The following is a 21,055-nucleotide window of genomic DNA, read 5'->3' as shown; positions in this document are numbered from 1 at the left end:
CCTTCCTCCGCGAGGATTCTGATCAAAATCTGAAAAATAGTAACATGATCCAATCATACAGTAACCTTATGATGCTGTAAAGAGTGTTCTCTTTGTTTTTATGCTTTCCAAAGGAATAAAATTGAACACCCAATAATTTCCTCACAATTCCCATGCAAGCTCGATTGACATTCTTACCTCTGGGAGCATAACATCAAAGACAAAATCGAGGAGGTGGATATCCCCTTTTTTTATCTGTTCCCCCACGCCCGTGACCTCCTCAATGATTCGAAGGACCTCAAAGATCTATTAAAAACAAAAACACAAAGTAAACAAATTAACCGTTGTTACCTCTGAACACACATACACATGACTTTTGGCATTTTCATTTACTCGCTGGTCACACGCTTGGCCACTTAATCCATGCTTGCACACTATACGCAAATGTACGTTACGCCGGCAAAACGTCACCAAAGTGTGTGCGTGGCCAAGCCGGGCCAAGCGTCAAGCGAGTCAAGTGTGGAGGAATGGGACAGCCCCAGTAACTTACCCACCCAACCACGCTGCTAAAATTGCCGTATGAGCTAGGGATGCAAATTATCGAGTAATTCATTAATCGATAGTTGTTTCATCTTATCGATCGATGATCGATTAATTGATAAGCGGCAATTTTTCTAAGAACCTGAATTTCCCTCTGAATAGGTTCTATCTACTGTAGATGTAACGTAAAATGTTATCTTCCTTATGTTAAAAAAAAATGCAAATCATATTCCTTCATCAAAGATTTATTCTGGGCTCACTTGAGGGCAGGGAATAACATTTTGGTAGAATATCAAACATATTCTGAATAGAAAATATCAAAATATTACACTCATCTCTCATGTGCGACATTGGAAACATTAATAGCAGCAGCATAAAAAAAAATACATTCCTGAATAGAAGAATACAATACTATGTAGGCTACTTTAACATGAAAATAAATTAGTGCACTGTCTCTTAGCAGCATAATAAAATAAATTCAGAAAAGTAAATAAGGTGTCACATGTGGACTATTAGCAGCATTTATAATCCCCCTTAAAATGGGAAATGTGACAATATCACAATAACATGACTGGATTGTCGTAGCTCTAGTTTTAACTTAAAATATAGGCTGCCTGATGAGATATGTCTGTCTTCGTAAAACAAAACAAAAACATCCCTAGTGCTCCTCATTGCATAGATAGACCTATCTATTTTTGTTCAAGAATATTAGCATATCAACATGCTCAGGAGTAAGTCGTGTGCGCAGCCTGTTAACAGTTAGGCCAGCTGCTGAGAATACACGCTCAGAAGGGACTGACGTGCCTGGTATGGCCAGGTACTTTCGTGCCAGTTTTGCCAGCCTTGGAAACCTTCCTTCATTGACCTTCCACCATGCTGCGGGATTGGAATCAAGGAGTGGTGGCGGATCCTTCAGAAAGCTGTCCACTTCTTTTTCTACATCATCGGTGCCCCTGGTGCTGTAGTTTTCACCCATGAGTAAAGCATAAGCACTGCGTCTCTGAAGCACAGCTCCCTGGACTGGAGCTGGCACTGCACTGATCTGGTCTCCAGCAGCATCTGCTGATGTGGAGCTCCCATGTCTGGCTTCTGCTTCTGCCAGCACTTCAAGCAGTTTGGCTTGAGCTGCAACCCTCCTTGGTGGGGTCAGAAATCCCAGGTGCTTGTGCCTAGGATCCAGCATGGTGGCTAGCATTGGTGGTGTTGACGTCAGGTCATCAGAGGCAATCTGTGAAGAAAAAGATAATAAGATTTAAATGTGATTTTGTTTTTAATCATCATTTGTTTTTAATAGGTTATGTGTTTTATCATTTAATGAATTAACCACTATTAATCATTAATAGATTGCTTGATATTGATTATTCATATTTATTAGATAAGATAGTAGAAAGAGTTAAAAACTACAATTGTCAAACAATGTGCTTTGTGTGCAATGCATATAGTCAAAAATATCTGCAATAATTAAATTAATGGATTTAGCTTACCTTCATCCTTTCACCCAGTGAAGTGCGCACTCTGGATTTGAATTCCCCCACTTTGCTGGTGTCTCCCTCGTCTGTCTTGAGATGCACGTTGATCAGGCTGAAGGTGATGGGATACGTGTCTGATATGGACACCTCAGTCTCAGTAGACATAACGGTCGTTGCACACTTGAGTGTTTCCAGCACTGGCGCCACATCCTCCATCAATTGCCAATGTTCATCTCGCAGCTCCAGCGTCCTTGCGTCTGTGAGTTTGGTCACTGTGCGGTCTGATAGTACAGCAGACACGGCCCACCGCTGCTCCGTTAGTCTGTTAAACATGTCACTGACTGAATTCCACCTGGTTTTACAGGATTGTATGAGTTTATGCGACGGCAGCTGCATTTGTTTCTGTTTTGCTGCGAGCGCTTTGTTTGCTGGATTGCTATGGTTGAAGTGTTGTACGAGTCTGCTTGCAGCTACAATGACTCGGTTAATGTAGGTAGCGAAACCGTCGTTAATGGCCAACTGCAAAGTGTGGGCGAAACATGGAACTGAGTGCCAGTTAACTCGCGTGGGACTGTTTGCCGAGACGATATTCCGTGCATTGTCGTGTACACAAGCAACCACACGCCCGGTGAGACCCCATGTTTCCACAGCCTGGTTTAACTTGTCAGCTAAATTGTCAGCCGTATGCCTCACTGACATGCTCTCTGTGAGTAGGACAGCTGACATTACCTGCCAGTCCGGTTCAATGTAGTGGCACGTAACTGTGATGTAGCTTTCTGTATTCAAAGAAGTCCAACAGTCTGTTGTGAGGGCCACATTCGCGGTTGCAAGTTGTGTTTTCAACTCGGCCTTCTTCCTCGCGTAGCTTGCTTCCACGCGGGTGGTTATGGTTGTTCTAGAGGGGATATTGTACCCTGGCTCGATGTACTTTATTACCTCACGAAATCCCTCTCCGTCAACGACATTTATCGGCAGCATGTCTGTGGTAACCATGTCACATATCCGCTGGGTAATGCCCTCTGCTTTCGTGGAGTCACATACCCTTCGTCCCAACGCTGTGGTGATGGTAGGTTGAGAACCATTCGCTGCTTGTAGCATGGCTGAATGTGACACATTTAGGTGGTAATTCAACGAGGTTGTCGAGTTGTTGTACCTTAAAATACTTCCACATAGTGTGCATTTGGCGTCTTTGTCGTCATTAACCAACTTAAAGTGGCTCCAAACTGCACTCCGTCTTGCCCTCTTCATCCTATCAGTGTTCCGCTGTTGTTGTTGTCGTCAGAGCCCTGCTTCGCTTGTGTTCCCGCGTTTGCGTCAAGTACGTCTGGCGTCAAGCGCGCCCTCACGCGGACTGGCGGGGAATTACGGGTTCAAAACGCAATTAATTGCAAGTAATTTATTTTAATCGAGTAATTTCTTATCGACAATTAATCGATAATCGATTAATTGTTTGCATCCCTAGTATGAGCTAAGCTAAGCTAAGCTAAGCTAATAGCTCGGACAAGAAAAAACAACCTTCACGAGACGTGTCACTCAGTTATTCCACGCATCGCATTTGTAAAAAGCACGAATTACATCCTAAAGATAATACCACACTCGTGGAATGATAATTAAAAAACAATTTTTCTTACCGTTCGTTGAACCGCTCTGTCTACACCAAAGATGGTGGATTTTATGGACTTCTTCCTTCTTCTACACTTTTGGTGCATTACCGCCACCTTCTGTCCTGGAGTGTGAACCAGACTGCACGAAGAACAAACTTCCGCTTGGGACTTCCGGTATGGATTGGATGTATGGCGCCGCCCGTGTCCGCCATATTGACTGCAGTTGGGTCCCTCTCCAAATTTAGGCAATTCTGAGCAACAAACAGGAGAATAGGAAGACAAGACAGTTGACCTTATAATGTTCAATTTGCATCAGTTGAGGATTGAACTCACAACCTCGGGAACCAAAGACCGTTGTCTATCACACTGAGCTAATTGTAATAGTTTTACCGAGATGGAGTGATCATTTATTTAAGTCAAACCATTCTTTGAATTTCTGTAGCTCCTTCTCTACCATATCCAGAAGCTGCGCCAAATGATCCCCACTACAGAACACAGTTGTGTCATCAGCAAATAAAATACATTTCAGGGATTTAGAAACCAAACATATGTCGTTAATATATAAAAGAAACAGCAATGGACCCGGGACTGAACCCTGAGGCACCCCGCATGTGACCTTCAGGAATTCTGAGTTTGTCTTGTTAATATGGACATATTGATATCTGTTTTGTAAGTAGTTGGTTAACCAATCATGTGCCAAACCTCTGATGCCATACCTCTGTAACTTATCCAATAGTAAAGTGTGGTCTATCGTATCAAATGCTTTCTGTAAATCAAAAAATGCCCCCACAGTATATTGTTTTTTCTCAGTTGCATTTGTTATTTGTTCAACAAAGCCCATTAGAGCCAATGAGGTGGTTCGATTCTTCCTGAATCCATATTGCTGTTCACAGAGTATTTGGTTTTTCGCTATGAAATCATTTAAAGCCTCTGGAAACCCAAATCCACCAAAGCCTCCTAACCATGTATTTTAGGGTCTTATGTACATATTATTAAACATGTAAAAATAATTAGAAAAAAGTTTCCATCCAAATTGAAAATATTTGTCTTTTAAGGTTTTGTACAGTAGGTTTGAATTGGGCGGAGTTATCTCTTGGATTTATCACGCAATAAATCCTACCCACTCATAAATCGCCACGTCAGTTCTCTCACCCAGCCCCCCAGTGGCAGCGAACAAAACCAACTGCTAACGGTCACTCCACCACTCCTCTCACGTCCTCACAACCAGAGCCATGTCAACCAGGGATGTGTGTGTGGCGATTAGCTTTTAGCATTCATTAGCTTTCCAGCTTTCCAGCGCGACCTGCCCTGTCTGTCTGTCTGTCTGTCAGCTCCTCACAACTCCTCACTACATGCAGCCGTTTCTTTTGTGTCTGTGTGTGTGTGTGTGTGTGTGTGTGTGTGTGTGTGTGTGTGGAGGGGGGTAAATCCGCGATCAGCATTTAGCATTTATTAGCTTTCCAGCGCGACCTACCTCGTCTGTGTCTGTGTTTCAGTCAGTCTGTCTGTCTGTCTGTGTGTGTGCCCACAACTGCTCACAACTCCTCTCTACATACAGCCGTTTTTTTGGGGGGGGTGAGGGGAGGGAGGGAGGGAGGGTGTGTGTAAATTGGTGATTAGCTTTTAGCATTTATTAGCTTTCCAGTGCGACCTGCCTTGTCTCTGTGTGTGTGTCTGTCAGCCCCTCCTGGCGCTCACACAGACATGAGTGACGGTTAAAAGCTTCTTTTTTTCTGTGAGACTACGACCAAAGACGGTTATGATGCTCTAAAACGAAGCTGGTAGACTAGTTAGCTGCTAAATAGCATCAATCAATTGATGCACGTCCTCCGGTGAGGACTTTTTTTTTTTTTAACGGTCGCCATTGACGTGTTGCTATGACAAATGAGCTGTCAATCGTTATCTGCCACGCCCACACTGTCCTGACCAGTGGCCTCAATAGTGCCTCAATAGCAAAATGAGCTGTTTTTAAACAAGGTTTTCTAATAGTTATGAATAGTTATTGTCACTCAGACTTTTGTGGATGCTTAATGAGGCACTTGACTTTGATATAATATAAGCATTTTTACTATATATAGTCAGGTTTCCAAAGGCTTTAATCTGTTTGCAAATACCTTTTCCAAAATGTTTGAAAATTGTGGTAACAGTGAGATTGGTCTATAATTTGAGAAGATATGCTTGTCACCAGATTTAAACAGTGGAATCACTTTAGCAATCTTAATTTTTGAAGGAAATTTCCCAGTCATTAGTGACAAGTTACAGATATAAGTTAGAGGTTTAACAATACAATCAATAATATTCTTAATCAAGAACATATCAACATTATAACTATCAGTTGATTTTTTACCTTTTGATTTCCGAACTACGTATGCCGATTATTTCTTTTTCATTAGTTTTTTTTAATAAACATTGGATCTGAGATTGTATTGATTGTATTGTTATTATCCTGGGAAGACATTTTGGGGGAAGGGAATACGATAGAATTTGCTAAATTTTTACCCACATTAACAAAATACTCATTAAAGTGATCTGCTATAGATTTATTTTCCTTAATGATTGAATCAGTATTCGCGTAAAAAAAAAGATGGGTACTCTTTAACAACTTTTTTCTTTTCAATGATTTCATTTAAAATCTTCCAGGTGTGTTTGTTTCTATTTTTTTCTAGTAATTCACTGTAGTACTGCTTCTTACAGGATCTCATGATACTGGTTAATTTATTTTTGTATAACTTCTATTTCCTTTCTGCATCCACAGTTCTAGATTTTAAAAATGTCTTATACAATACTTTTTTCATGCATTCTGTAGCCCCTTTGTTATCCATGGTTTGTCCACATACCTTCTCTTATCTACTTTGGCCACAAGTGGGCAGTGTTTGTCGTATAATTTAGAAATAATAGAAATAAATGATTCATACGATTTGTCTATATCCTCAACATAAATGTCGTTCCAGCTTTGATGCAGTAAGTCCGCTCTAAGATTTTCGATGGTTGCATCTGTTATTTTCCTTGTTAAATTTCTAGTTTCCATAGGACCATCATTTTCTTTAACAGTTGATTCAAAGGCAGTGAAAACAGGTAAATGATCACTGACATCACTTATAAGTAATCCACCCTTTAAATTCCCTTCAGTGACATTTGTTAATATGTTATCAATAAGTGTCGCTGTGTTCATAGTTATCCTGCTTGGATGTGTAATTGTAGGATACAAACCCATACAAAACACAGAGTTAATGAATTTCGTTATTGGTGGTTGACAATATTTGATCCAGGAGCTCTATAAACACAGCTTATAATTATATTTTTTGATTTTTCACATTTAATCTCAACTGTGATACATTCCATAATATTTTCGACAATTTCACATTGATGAATTGATTTAACGTAAAGTGCAACCCCCCCACCCTGTTTACTCCTCCTGTTTATAGAGAAAAAATCATATCCCTCAAACTGGATAGCATCCTCTTGACCATCTTTTAGCCATATCTCAGAAATTGCAATTACAGAGAAATGTGTGTTGGGCAATTTTAGACAGTCATGGAGTGCTCCAACCGGGGACTCCATCATTCTGCTGGGGGACTTCAATGCCCACGTGGGCAGCGACAGTGTTACCTTGAGAGGTGTGATTGGGAGGAACGGCCTCCCCGATCTGAACCCGAGCGGTGTTCTGTTATTGGACTTCTGTGCTAGCCACAGTTTGTCCATAACGAACACCATGTTCAGGCATAAGGGTGTCCATCAGTGCACGTGGCACCAGGACACCCTAGGCCGGAGGTCAATGATCGACTTTGTAGTCGTGTCATCTGACCTCCGGCCGTATGTCTTGGACACTCGGGTGAAGAGAGGGGCTGAGCTGTCAACTGATCACCACCTGGTGGTGAGTTGGATCCGCTGGCAGGGGAGGAAGCTGGTCAGACCTGGAAGACCCAAGCGTATTGTGAGGGTCTGCTGGGAACGTATGGCAGAATCCCCTGTCAGGGAGGTCTTCAACTCCCACCTCCGGGAGAGCTTTGACCGGATTCCGAGGGAAGCCGGAGACATTGAGTCTGAATGGACCATGTTCTCCACTTCCATTGTTGACGCGGCCGTCCGGAGCTGTGGCCGTAAGGTCTCCGGCGCTTGTCGCGGCGGTAATCCCCGAACCCGGTGGTGGACACCAGAAGTAAGGGATGCCGTCAAGCTGAAGAAGGAGTCCTACCGAGCTTGGCTAGCTCGGGGGACTCCCGAGGCAGCTGACGGGTACCGGCAGGCCAAGCGGACGGCAGCAAAAACTCGGGTCTGGGAAAAGTTCGGGGAGGCCATGGAGGAGGACTACCGGTTGGCCTCGAGGAAATTCTGGCAAACCATCCGACGCCTCAGGAGGGGGAAGCAGTGCTCCGCCAACACTGTTTACAGTGGAGGAGGGGAGCTGTTGACCTCGACTGGGGATATCGTCGGACGGTGGAAGGAATACTTCGAGAATCTCCTCAATCCCACTGACACGCCTTCCGTCGAGGAAGCAGAGGCTGAGGACTCAGAGGTCGATTCATTCATCACCCAAGCTGAAGTCACTGAGGTAGTCCGGAAGCTCCTCAGTGGCAAGGCACCGGGGGTGGATGAGATCTGCCCTGAGTACCTCAAGTCTCTGGATGTTGTGTGGCTGTCGTGGCTGACACGCCTCTGCAGCATCGCGTGGCAGTCGGGGACAGTGCCTCTGGACTGGCAGACCGGGGTGGTGGTCCCTCTCTTCAAAAACGGGGACCGGAGGGTGTGTTCCAACTACCGGGGGATCACACTCCTCAGCCTCCCGGGGCCTCCTGCTGGAGAGGAGAATTCGGCCGATAGTCGAACCTCGGATTCAGGAGGAACAATGCGGTTTTCGTCCTGGCCGTGGAACACTGGACCAGCTCTACACCCTCCGCAGGGTGCTCGAGGGCGCATGGGAGTTTGCCCAACCAGTCCACATGTGTTTTGTGGACTTGGAGAAGGCTTTCGACCGTGTCCCACGTGGCATCCTGTGGGAGGTGCTCCGAAAGTATGTGGTCGGAGGCCCTCTGCTGAGGGCTGTACGGTCCCTGTATGACCGGAGCAGGAGCTTGGTTCGCATTGCCGGCAGTAAGTCAGACCTGTTCCCGGTGCGTGTTGGACTCCGGCAGGGCTGCTCTTTGTCACCGGTTCTGTTCATTATTTTTATGGACAGAATTTCTAGGCGAAGCCAAGTGCCGGAGGGGGTACGGTTCGGAAGCCACTTGATTTCATCTCTGCTTTTTGCAGATGATGTGGTCTTGTTGGCTCCCTCGAGCCAGGACCTTCAGCACGCACTGGGGCGGTTTGCAGCCGAGTGTGAAGCAGCTCGGATGAGAATCAGCACCTCTAAGTCCGAGGCCATGGTTCTCGACCGGAAAAAGGTGGCTTGCACCCTCCAGGTCGGGGGAGAGTTCCTGCCTCAGGTGGAGGAGTTTAAGTATCTTGGGGTCTTGTTCACGAGTGAGGGGAGAATGGAGCGCGAGATCGACAGGCGGATCGGTGCGGCGGCCGCAGTAATGCGGTCATTGTATCGGTCCGTCGTGGTGAAGAAGGAGCTGAGCCGAAAGGCAAAGCTCTCGATTTACCGGTCGATCTACGTTCCCACCCTCACCTATGGTCATGAACTCTGGGTCATGACCGAAAGATCCCGGATACAAGTGGCCGAAATGAGTTTCCTCCGCAGGGTGGCGGGGCGCTCCCTTAGAGATAGGGTGAGGAGCTCTGTCACCCGGGAGGAGCTCGGAGTAGAGCCGCTGCTCCTCCACATCGAGAGGAGCCAGCTGAGGTGGCTCGGGCACCTGTATAGGATGCCCCCTGGACGCCTCCCTCGTGAGGTGTTCTGGGCATGTCCCACCGGGAGGAGGCCCCGAGGAAGACCCAGGACACGCTGGAGTGACTACGTCATTCGGCTGGCCTGGGAACGCCTTGGGGTCCCCCCGGAAGAGCTGGAGGAAGTGTCCGGGGAGAGGGAAGTCTGGGGATCCCTGCTCCGACTGCTGCCCCCGCCACCCGACTCTGGATAAGCGGATGAAAATGGATGGATGGATTTTTTAAATATTCATAGAGAGACTCCTAATAAAATGTATGATTGAGAATGTCTCATTTGTCATAGGGTAATCCTTAAATTGTTCCTCAGTGAAGTAATTACAGTGATGAATAATGTTGTTGAGAAAAAAATGATCCGGGTCTATATTATATTGAATGTTGTGAAATCTATGTTCAGTGTAGTCAAAAGTTTTCAGGCAGAGCTCCTGTGCAGAAGTAAATTGAATACAGTCCGATGACGTCATATAAAGCTAATAATTTTTACATGGGTCCACATGCAAAGAAATGTGGTTGGTTGCAGTCTGATCTCGTGTTGTTTGTCCCATGACAAACCATACCATCATGACAGGAAAGTAATGTCAGTCGGTGTAAACAGTAAAGAGACACATTGTCATCACACGTATTTCTCCAGTTCTGAGAGCCAGCACCTTTGCTTCCTCTGGTGTTCCTTTTAGTTTTATGACGATTTTACAGTTAGCAGTCCATGTTGATTGAATTTTGTTTTGCTTCCTCAGCAAACGGGCCTGTCTTGCGATATCAGAGTTTTTCTTTGTCAAATGTTTGTTGATGTACACATTTGTTCGCTTCAGCTTTCTACCTTGCCGGAGCAATGCTATTTTATGTTTTTTGTTCACAAAGCGAACTATTATGGATGGTTTATCACTTTTACTTTTCCTCGGGAGGGGATGACAGGCCTCAATGTCATGACTGTTCACAGTTATTCCTTTACTGTAAAGGAAGGAGATAACCTGTTGCTCTACTGAGTCCAGGTCAGCCTCGGTGGGCTCCCCGTTCACCGATCCAGCAGCTCTTGCATATGACCTGGGTCTGGTCCCCAGCCCACTGATAATCAGGTCATTCATGCGTGTGTACTGTTCAAGATCAGTCACCCTGGATTCCAGAACTGCTATCTTTTTATCTTTTTCAGCATTTTGTTTTTGCAGATCTTTGATCTGTCCCATCATATCTAATAGCAGTTTCTGATTTTTGGCAATGTTTGAAATTTCACCGGACATGAAGTTAAGTGACTTCCTTATGTCTTCCACCTCCTCCTCCGTGATCGTGGACTTTTTTGGTGGCATCTTGCTTGGATATTCCAGAGTGTGTGTAGGCTACCAAGCAGAAGATCACCGGGATGATGCGTCTGATGACAATGACGAGCAGACAAATCACAGCACCGGACTGATGACGAGGTGACCAATCACAGCGTCATCAGCGTCGCCAAGCGGCAAAAATAAATCCAGAATCCGGAAGAGAGATCAAAAACAAAAACAGCATCCACACCAACTTCAACAAGAAGAAAAAGCGCACAATGCTCCACAAGCAGTGCCGATATGCAACACACACTCGAACAGCCCACTCAACCCGACACACACATGTCCCCCTGCAGACAGGCGGGCCGTGAAGCACCCGAATCCCCAGGTGTAACCTGGCGTACAGTTATGGGACACCGATTTGTAGAGTCAAAGAGCCAGCAACCTCAGCCTCAAGCCCGTTAATCGACCACACACGAGACAATTTGCAGCTTACCTCGGTGAAGTCGATCACGGTAGAGAAGCAGATACCGGCGAGCTAGCACGCACAGCTCCGGGTCGACAGCCCAGAAGGGAAAGCGGTAACTTCACTCTGAGCACCAACGAGGAGAGTGCAGCGACTCAAGCCGGGGCAGGGTTACATCCGTAGGACTCCAGGCCAGCTCAGTAGTACCCCCCAATAACACAACAACCAGAGTTTCCCACACAGGCAGGTAACAGGTAGCAACACAAGCACAGCCCGAGCAGCGTGAACGGCCACGAGCTAAATGACAAAGTAAATGGTAAATAGACCATTTATAAATGGTAAATAGACCATTTACAAATGGTTAACAGATAGTTTACTAATGTTTAATAATAATTTATAAACTTTCAGTGGCACTTTGTAAATGGTTAATATTTGTTTTTAAACCATCTATAAACATTACTGAGATGGTTATTGTAAAGTTGCAACATATGTTTGTAATACTTTGTAAATGATTAACAATTGGTTTATAAACCACCTATAAACATTACTTAGATGGTTATTGTAAAGTGGCGACTTATGTTCATAATTATTTAATACGTTGTTTGTACTGTAAATCATCAAGTGACATTTATTTGACTTCTTTTAATGGTGATCTATAAAAGAGTGATTATTTTTTGCAAAAGAATAGGGTCTGATCATCGTATTGAACACATTTATGAACAGAGTCAATAACATGCAACACTGTACAACAGATAAACATGGTGGCAGGGGAAAATGGTGGGATTACAACACAATGACAACTGGGGTGGGGGGCTCTCTGTTGAACAGGACAAATCTGCACGCCCCGACAGGCACATCTATCCCACTTATTACAGTAGGCAAAAATATTTGGGCTACACTATGTTTCAATGCTGATCAAATTAGGACCATGGACAGTGCAGCTTTTGCAGTTTCCTTTGCCTTATTGTGAACTGTCTGGTTTAAATGGGTGTGTTGCTGCTTTGATGATGCCTAATTTGATAAAGTTTCAAATACATTTTTGAAATATTTCATGAATAATATGATTTCGTGAGCAATGTAATTGTCTTCGTCACATTTTATTTGGCATTAGTAAATAGCTAATTATGAACATTTACAGATATTTTACATGATATAAGTGATAACACGTGTTATGAGGCTATTTTGGACAATAGGTGTGCCTTGACATTTTTACTTGTCCTTTGGTGTGCCTTGGCCGCAAAAAGTTTGGGAACCACTGCCATAGACTGTATCAGTACCCACCTCATCTTATCTAGAGCACTGGAAAAGAAAGTAACGACACCACCATTGAGTCCCGTGGTAAGCTTTGTGCGCCCCGAGTGGCAGCATAGACGGATTATCATGACCACGGGCCCTGGACACAAACTCGCCACAGGCCCCTGCCTACACAAGCAAACAGTGCGCGCGCAAAGGCGCTCTTCCCATACGCACATAACAACACCAGGCAACACACAACAAAACAAAATCACAGTCATTTTAGGTCTTTTTTGTTTGGCACCTGCCATGTACAGGACAATAGCTATATATGTTTTTGCATATGGTTTGCACCCCTGAACCGGGCTCTACAAACACTGGTGCGCATCATGCCACGTAGCAATGGATTGGATTATTAATAAGAGCCTATTGCACAACTGAAAAACTGTAAATATTGTAGCGACCCAGCAGTAACGTTCTTGTTATGATGTTTAAGTTCTGTGATTTCTGACTGACTGTCAATGTGTATGGTACGGTACGGGCAGGTTGGATGAGGGGCCGGGGTGAGTGTGAGGAAGACAGAGTCCTGTGTGTGTGTCTGTGTCTGTGTGTAGGTGAGTGAGTGAGGAGGAGCAGATGAAGAAGTGAGAGCTGTCAGATAAGTTTGTGTTATGTTGTTGTAGTTACGTCGGATCGGACGCTACAATATCAATAAAAACGTGAGTTTACCATCGACGTCGGACGTGAAATAGCCGCGGAGCGGAGCCAGTTTCCTTTCTGCGCCGTTAACAGATTGTGCCAGATGCGCCAGAGCGCGCACCTCTGTGCCAGGCAGCGGTTTGTGTTTATTCATCTTAACAGAGCGCGAGAGAGATTAACACACACATTCACACAGGCTACACACACACACACACACACAGCTGAGGGACCAAGGCGCTTGCCGACCGGCACGGAGAAATGCGCATCTGGTGGCGTGCCCCCCGGGGTGCTCAACCTGGTCAGTGGGTGCTTGAGCAACGGAGCATCCACGGAATCGGCGCCTATAGGACTCATATATGAGTCAGGGTCGGACTGCACTCGGATGCCGAGTAGCCTACTGGAGTACTTGGATATCGGCTACAGCCTATAGAAACTACTCACCAAAACCACCGGCTTTTTCCTGGAAAAGTACTTGATAAGGTAGTCCAACTCTCGGATCAGTCTGTCCTCTACGGCCACTTACATAGCGCAGTTTCAGCCGTTTCAGCCTTTTCTTTCCTTTGTTTTCGTCTAGCAGCTAACAGCTGATCCACTGAGCGCCCGCGTCTCCATTCCAAAAACGCACTGTACATTTGACCCCGGCGTATACGTACGTCATTGTGTCATCACACATTACTGATTTATCATCTCTAAAGCATTCAATTGATTTTATAATCATACTACATTTTCAAAACCACATTCATTCCAATATTTTTTTTTAAATTGTACAAAAAAAAAAAAAAAAAACTCTGAAGGCCAAGGGCCCCTATTGGGTCTGGGGCCCTGGGCACACGCCCACTGGGCACACTGCCCATGCGGTAATCCGTCTATGAGTGGCAGGATATAGGTATTGCAAAAGCGCCCAGAAAACCCATTTACTCCAATAAATGTGTGTTGCCCACTTCGTTGTGAATTGATCAAAACTGCTGTGTTTTCGGTTTTAGGTGTCTTGGTCATATCAAATTATACTTATAATTTGGTTATTACAAAATGTAGATTGAAACATTAACCTCTTAATGCACGCCCCTATTTTTTATGTTTTTTGCCATAACGCCATGCCCAAGTTGTGAGCAGCACAGATCCCACATAGTTTAAGATTCAGAGATGTGCCTGGTATCATTGTAAAGGTAACACTCTCAGGATTACTGTTAAGGTGTTTTTTTGATTCTGTGACTTTACTGACAAAAATGGCAAAGGTTAGAATGATTAAATTGTTTCCCCGCCCATAGGTTTGCCTACAGAATGACATGGGTACAGACATTCAGGGACCTCTCAGCAGGCTATAGACACAATTAGGCCACAGCCACAGGTCTTGGCTTCCTGCAGTCCAAATCAAAAGTCAAAAGACCAAAAGAAACAAAAAAAATACAACCGCTAAACTCCTGGCGCGCAGTAGAGGGCGCACCCCTAAAAGCAGTGGATTATAGAACTATAAGCCTATCTGCATTGTGTATTTCTATGCGGCGGAGCGGGTGGCGCGCACGTCGGATACACGGGGGTTTGTTTATCAGCAACCAAACGTGATGGCGTAGTGTCATACACCGTTGAAAACCTCAGACTATTGGCTAAAAGGTTATCGGCTTCATTTCACGGACAATTTCTATTGGCTCAAGCAGCTGTCAATCAAAGTCACGTTGTCAGTCTCATCGTCACGTGTCCTCATTGGCTTTCGAGACATGTCCCAGCCCATCCTCGCCACCGATTGGCTACTGAGTGGTGTCGTTTGAAGCAGGAAGACCTCACGGACGTACAGATGTTACTGGTTCAAAATTGCGGACTTCACGCGTGGTTCACGCGAGACGCCACAAGACTCAGGCATTTTTTTTCTTTGGCGAGACAAGAGGTTTTAATGAAAAGCCTCAATGTGCGAAAACAACCACCAGGTGGCATCTGTGAGAACGGAGGACGACAGGCGGATGACTCAGTGATCTGTGCAGTAATCCACAGTTTAAACTCTAGGCTATTAAACTAGAACTAACTACTGTATACCCTGCCTAAATCACAGAAAATATTGTAATATGATAAAGCCTGTCTTGCTTTATGACTTGATGATTATGTATCACAAATTATGAAGGATCATCTGCGCAAGGCAAAGATGATAGCATCAACAAAACACGGCGTAACACACGCGGCTGTATGGGACAGGCTTTTATTTAATTCAGAACAAACCGCTTAGCAAAAATGGAAAATATAGTCTATAATAATTAATTGATCTGTTGTTTGGCCACTGTTTGAAAATAACCCGAATTATGAGCAAATAATCTGATCCAGAGCAGCAGTCATAATCAGACTTCTTCTAAATAAACCTAAACATTAAATAACTGAGTCAGGTCGGACCATGGGGTTTTTTTTTTCTCTTCTTCTTCACAGGAGAAAATGAGGTGCGCTGTGCTCACGGACGCGTTGATGTTTTGTGATTTATCTGCTGCCTTGACTCTGCCCTTTATACATGTGCGTTCAGATTAACAATAAGACAAGCCATGGTTGAGTTTATTGAGTTAATAATCAGCATCTTAGTACCTCTGATCCGGAGCGATAGTGTTATGAAAATCGCTACAGTTGAACTGGTCTGGTTTTTAGCTGCTCAATCTCATTGTTTCAAAGAAAAGGGATTGATTTTTATAACGAAATGAAACGAAAACAATATTATATTGATACATTGTTGTAAAAAAAATCCAAAAGAAACGAAAATGAACTAAAGAAAATAACTTTCACACACACATTAAAACAGTGCGATTGGTTGAAAGCTGATAATTAGCCATGTGCTTATAAGATGATTGGCCGAAACCAAGAACAAAGCCGCGAATGGCCAATCGCCATGTGTTAACGGACACACATCGACTCCTGATCTTTCCTCGTCGCAAGCCTTGATGTCTCCGCTGGTTCTATCTTCAACCTCGGACAGCATTAACATCTCTCACCAACACCCCGATGTAAGCTTGAGGCATGTCGGACCTGAAGACCATGCTCGAGTCCGTCACCAGAGCCACGGCCAGGTGGGACGTTTTGGGTGCCTACTGTTCCGGAGAGTCATTTCAGAGGACAATTACCGAGCCTGGGCCAAAACGACAAACTGGGACGGATGTGAAGAACTTTGTAGTGCAGTCACTGAGAACGGAGTTTCCAGGCATGGACAGAAAGGACTTGAAAGACTGCATAGATAAGATCAACGAGTTCTTCCGAACTCCGAGAAGATCATCTGAGGGTCCTATCCTCACCCTACTGTAGCCTACAGTAGCCTACAGTACTTGATGCTACAATGTGTGTGTGTTTTTTCTTCTTCAATAAAATGTTTTCATATCCAAGTTTGCTTGAGGCATCTTATTTTGTCAAGTGATTCAAAAAGCAGTAAGCAAGGTTATTATAGCCTATAAAGCTCTATAAAGCTAGAGAAAAAAATCAGTTCTTTGTTCTAAAGACTCATTTTATTGTGGGAAATATTAATTTACTAGAGACAAGGGAGACACACATTAGGGCAGGTGCAGAGTGAAAACAGGCAAAAATAGAGAAAAAACACAAGCATATAATAAAAGCCCAGGCTTTGCTTTGCTTAAATCGCTCAAATCAACCGGCGTTTCTTAGGACGGCCAGTCTCTTGCACTCCTCTCCCTCACTTTAGCACCTTGTGGGGGACAGCTCTCCATTTCAGCACCTCCACCCCGACAGCCCCCCTCCCCCTCCTCCCTCTGCCTCAAGCTTACATCGGGGTGTTGGTGAGAGATGTTAATGCTGTCCGAGGTTGAAGATAGAACCAGCGGAGACATCAAGGCTTGCGACGAGGAAAGATCAGGAGTCGATGTGTGTCCGTTAACACATGGCGATTGGCCATTCACGCGGCTTTGTTCTTGGTTTCGGCCAATCATCTTATAAGCACATGGCTAATTATCAGCTTTCAACCAATCGCACTGTTTTAATGTGTGTGTGAAAGTTATTTTCTTTAGTTCATTTTCGTTTCTTTTGGATTTTTTTTACAACAATGTATCAATATAATATTGTTTTCGTTTCATTTCGTTATAAAAATCAATCCCTTTTCTTTGAATCAATGAGATTGAGCAGCTAAAAACCAGACCAGTTCAACTGTAGCGATTTTCATAACACTATCGCTCCGGATCAGAGGTACTAAGATGCTGATTATTAACTCAATAAACTCAACCATGGCTTGTCTTATTGTTAATCTGAACGCACATGTATAAAGGGCAGAGTCAAGGCAGCAGATAAATCACAAAACATCAACGCGTCCGTGAGCACAGCGCACCTCATTTTCTCCTGTGAAGAAGAAGAGAAAAAAAAACCCCATGGTCCGACCTGACTCAGTTATTTAATGTTTAGGTTTATTTAGAAGAAGTCTGATTATGACTGCTGCTCTGGATCAGATTATTTGCTCATAATTCGGGTTATTTTCAAACAGTGGCCAAACAACAGATCAATTAATTATTATAGACTATATTTTCCATTTTTGCTAAGCGGTTTGTTCTGAATTAAATAAAAGCCTGTCCCATACAGCCGCGTGTGTTACGCCGTGTTTTGTTGATGCTATCATCTTTGCCTTGCGCAGATGATCCTTCATAATTAAAAATAAAAAGTCCAGGCCGGCTGCATGGCTGACGGTGTCACCACTCTCATTATCACTGGCTGTTTGTGTTGTCTGTCAAAAAATGGATGAATGAAACCTATCGACTTTGTATCGGCCGCGTCTTCTATCGAGGGAAAGTTATTTATCCTATGTTTTATCGCCCAGCCCCAAAGTGACACAGACCCGTTCATTCACAAGAAATCATCCAGCTGCACTCTCAAACAAGGTGCGGAGTGAGAAATCTGCGGCACTACTGCACAGTACTGTAGTTGGCTCATTTTAAAAACACATTTTGGAGATGACGAGACAGATGACCAAAAAAAGAGAGTGAGACGTGGGCTATAGTCTACTGTAGCTGCCGTCGTTACATTTTGTAATTGAAAAACTAGGCTACTATATTATTTACTGTCTGCAGCTAGTTCTCCTTTCATCCTCTTGTATTCTGTATCATGAACAGCGCCACTCCTAATCGCGGCTACATTGTGTGACTGTCAGCATTGTCCCCAAAACGTCTGAGCAGTATTTAGTACGGTGCTGCCACCTAGAGGAAAACAGTTGTGGTGAAAAGACACGCGTTCACGCGATCCTGCAGTGCAGGAAAAACCCCGCAATTTTGAACCAGTAACATCTGTAAACATTCAGTCACATGTAGTCACAGATCGCCTGCAACTCGTAAAATGCGGTAACGGGGCCGGTTTTTGTTTTGATCCGCGTGTATTACGTTACGCATTGGACTAAACACATGGACATATTGAGGAAAATATTTCGGTTAGAAGGAAACGGATTTCATATTTCACAAGCATGGGTACTTGGCAAGCTGTACAAACGGTCTTGTGTCATAAGATGGTCGCTGTAGATCAGCTGTGGATAAAGGGAAGACTTGAAAGGTATGTACGCATCATACGTTAGCTTAGCGGCTAGCCGACCTAACTGCTAATCCTGTTAGGGCTGTGAGCAACCAAAAAAATCATGGGTGGTCTTGAATTGATCGGGGCGATCTAAGCTTTCTAACAATGTATAACATATATACATATATACATATATATGCTTAAGGGCTGCTGTTAAAAATGTTCGGGAGTAATTGATGCTAGCGCCACCTTCTGGGGCGTGCTTTAACTGGTTAATGTAGACATCTGGTTTTTTTTAGTGTTTTTTTTTACTAGCCTAATATTTATCTGTAAAGTACGGTAAAGGGTCCACGATGATGCTATTAATGGGGGTGATCTAGAAATGTCCTTAAATTATTGAAAACACCACACTGCTCATTCACCAACAATGCAGAGATGTCAGTTCTTGGGAGCTTTTGCAATAACCATACTCCGCCATCAGGAGGCACTTCCATTGGACCAATGCTGTCGTTAATCTCTTTTCCAGTGCTCTAATCTTATCTACTGTGTGTTTGTTGGTGATTAACGGGCATACTGCCTGTAATAACTGTAAAACCCCCCTTGTTGAATCTCGGACCCAACACAGCCAGACTCACGCCATTAATTCTCAAACCCGCCCACGGGCAAAAACTAAAAAAGTGTGTGTGTGTGAGATCAATCAAATTTAATTTATTTAACTTTAAACAGATCAGGCCATCGCTGACAGTAGATGCAGCTAGAATGTATTTGCATGCGATGATTTTTTCCCATATTTAATATTGTTTTACTAACTGGTCCCTTACTGGGGTAACCATAATCAAACCAATAGAATCACTATATAAAAGGGCACTACATTTTTTTTTGACCAAACCAATCTCCTTCCACCATTGTCATATCCTTGAGAAACACAATCTCTTAAGTTTTGAAAATTTTAAAGTTTTTAAGTATGCTTGTGCTGTTTATAAAACGCTCAATGGACTTGCACCTTCTCCATTGAAAAAATATATAAAATGTAAAGTTACCAGTGGCAGAACCACCAGAGCCACCGCCAGAGGAGACTGCGAGGTACCTCTCAGACGCACTTTTGGTCAATCTGTTCTATCGGTTAAGGGTTGTAATATTTGGAATAATGTACCATGCACAATAAGGGAAAGCACCACTTACAACACTTTCAAAATCCACCTCAAAAACTGGCTTAAAACAAACCAAGTCTGTAATCATGACTAGGCGGGACCTTCGCGGAGCGCGACACATGTGCCGCTTAAAAACCGGTTATTGGTTCTTAAAACTGGTCCCAAGCACCAACTCCTTGCTGGGCAAGAGCTAAGAACCTGGGGCTGGCCACTGGCAGCGGGGTTACATGAGCAACAGGACCAGTGCGAAGATATACAGACACGTTATCAATGCCATTATAAGTTAGTTTATCTACAGTGTATAGTTGATGTAAACTCAGTTGAAGCTAACTAGCTGAGCTACATGCTGTGGCTAACAACAGCTAACGCTCGTATTAAACATAGCACCGTCACAACGTAGTTGCCGCCGGCCAATCGCGGCGATTACAACGAAGACGGCTTCCTGTTTTCTTTTATTTTTCAGCCGGCTTTAATCAGAGAATGATCACTAATTAGACAGGTCTTCAACACCCACGGGTCGGACCAGGTTTTAATTTCCAAGTCCGTTAACTGTAGTTAGCAGCAGCAAAGACAGGAGCAGCTGCTCCAATCGATAAATTAAATCAAAAGAGCAGTGTAGCACTAGATTATTGTATTGTTTGTTTGTATGTCTGTCAAATGTTTTGTTGTTTTTGTTTGGGACCTAATTCCCTTGTCTTATCTATTTCGTCTTGTTAGGGTTAGGGTTAGGGTTAGGGCCCTAGTGTCTTTCCATGTGTTGTGTGTTGTCTTCCTTGTTTTTAAATCCATGTTGTCTACCATCAAACAGGACCACAATGAAAATAAGCCTTTGGGCTTTATTGTGTTTTAATCCTTTTGAACACTTGTTTAACATTGTTCAATAACGTTTTCAATTCAATTCAATTCAATGCTGTATGGGGAGTGTGGCACTGACTGACGTTAGCTCCTTAGCAGTGGAAAAAGCACAGAAAACTGAGATATTCTACGGCGAATAACAAAAAAACAAACAGAATATTGCAACAGATGAGTAGATATTCTATTTTAAATAAGTGATAATGCTGTGAGGTTGTAATGTGAAGTGATCGAACCACATTGTTGGACGGCACCATACAGTCTATAGACAGTACATTATCACTGAGCACTTTCTGCCGTCCGTCATGGCGTCACGTCACGTGATAATTGTGACGTAGCTGCAAGGGGTCAATAGTTCACATGCACTTTATGTATAGGTATGAAGGTGTATATGATTGTGAACCACAGTATAATTCTTGTGTATTTCTGTCTGTTTGTGTATTACCTGCCAAGGGACTACGGATGCAAATTAGCAAGTTGCTAACTCTGACGCATTTACATTTGTGCACACGTACGAATG

General features: G+C 43.8%; 1 protein-coding gene across 1 annotated transcript; it reads right to left on the bottom strand.

Annotated features, from left to right (window-relative positions):
- Nucleotides 1–618: 618 nt before the first annotated feature.
- LOC146969737 (E3 SUMO-protein ligase ZBED1-like) lies at nucleotides 619–3,248 on the bottom strand. The gene is made up of 2 exons (XM_085804444.1): nucleotides 2,004–3,248; nucleotides 619–1,747 (listed from the first exon to the last, which is right to left on the bottom strand). Exons 1-2 carry the CDS (start codon nucleotides 3,234–3,236, stop codon nucleotides 1,205–1,207), a joined length of 1,776 nt encoding a protein of 591 aa, XP_085660570.1. The 5' UTR covers nucleotides 3,237–3,248; the 3' UTR covers nucleotides 619–1,204.
- Nucleotides 3,249–21,055: the final 17,807 nt, after the last annotated feature.

The sequence above is a fragment of the Trachurus japonicus genome, chromosome 17 (assembly GCF_045865225.1).
Source record: "Trachurus japonicus isolate A0001 chromosome 17, Traja_1.0".
Classification (NCBI taxonomy): Eukaryota; Metazoa; Chordata; class Actinopteri; order Carangiformes; family Carangidae; genus Trachurus; species Trachurus japonicus.
This window is presented reverse-complemented; position numbering and strand designations above follow the sequence as displayed.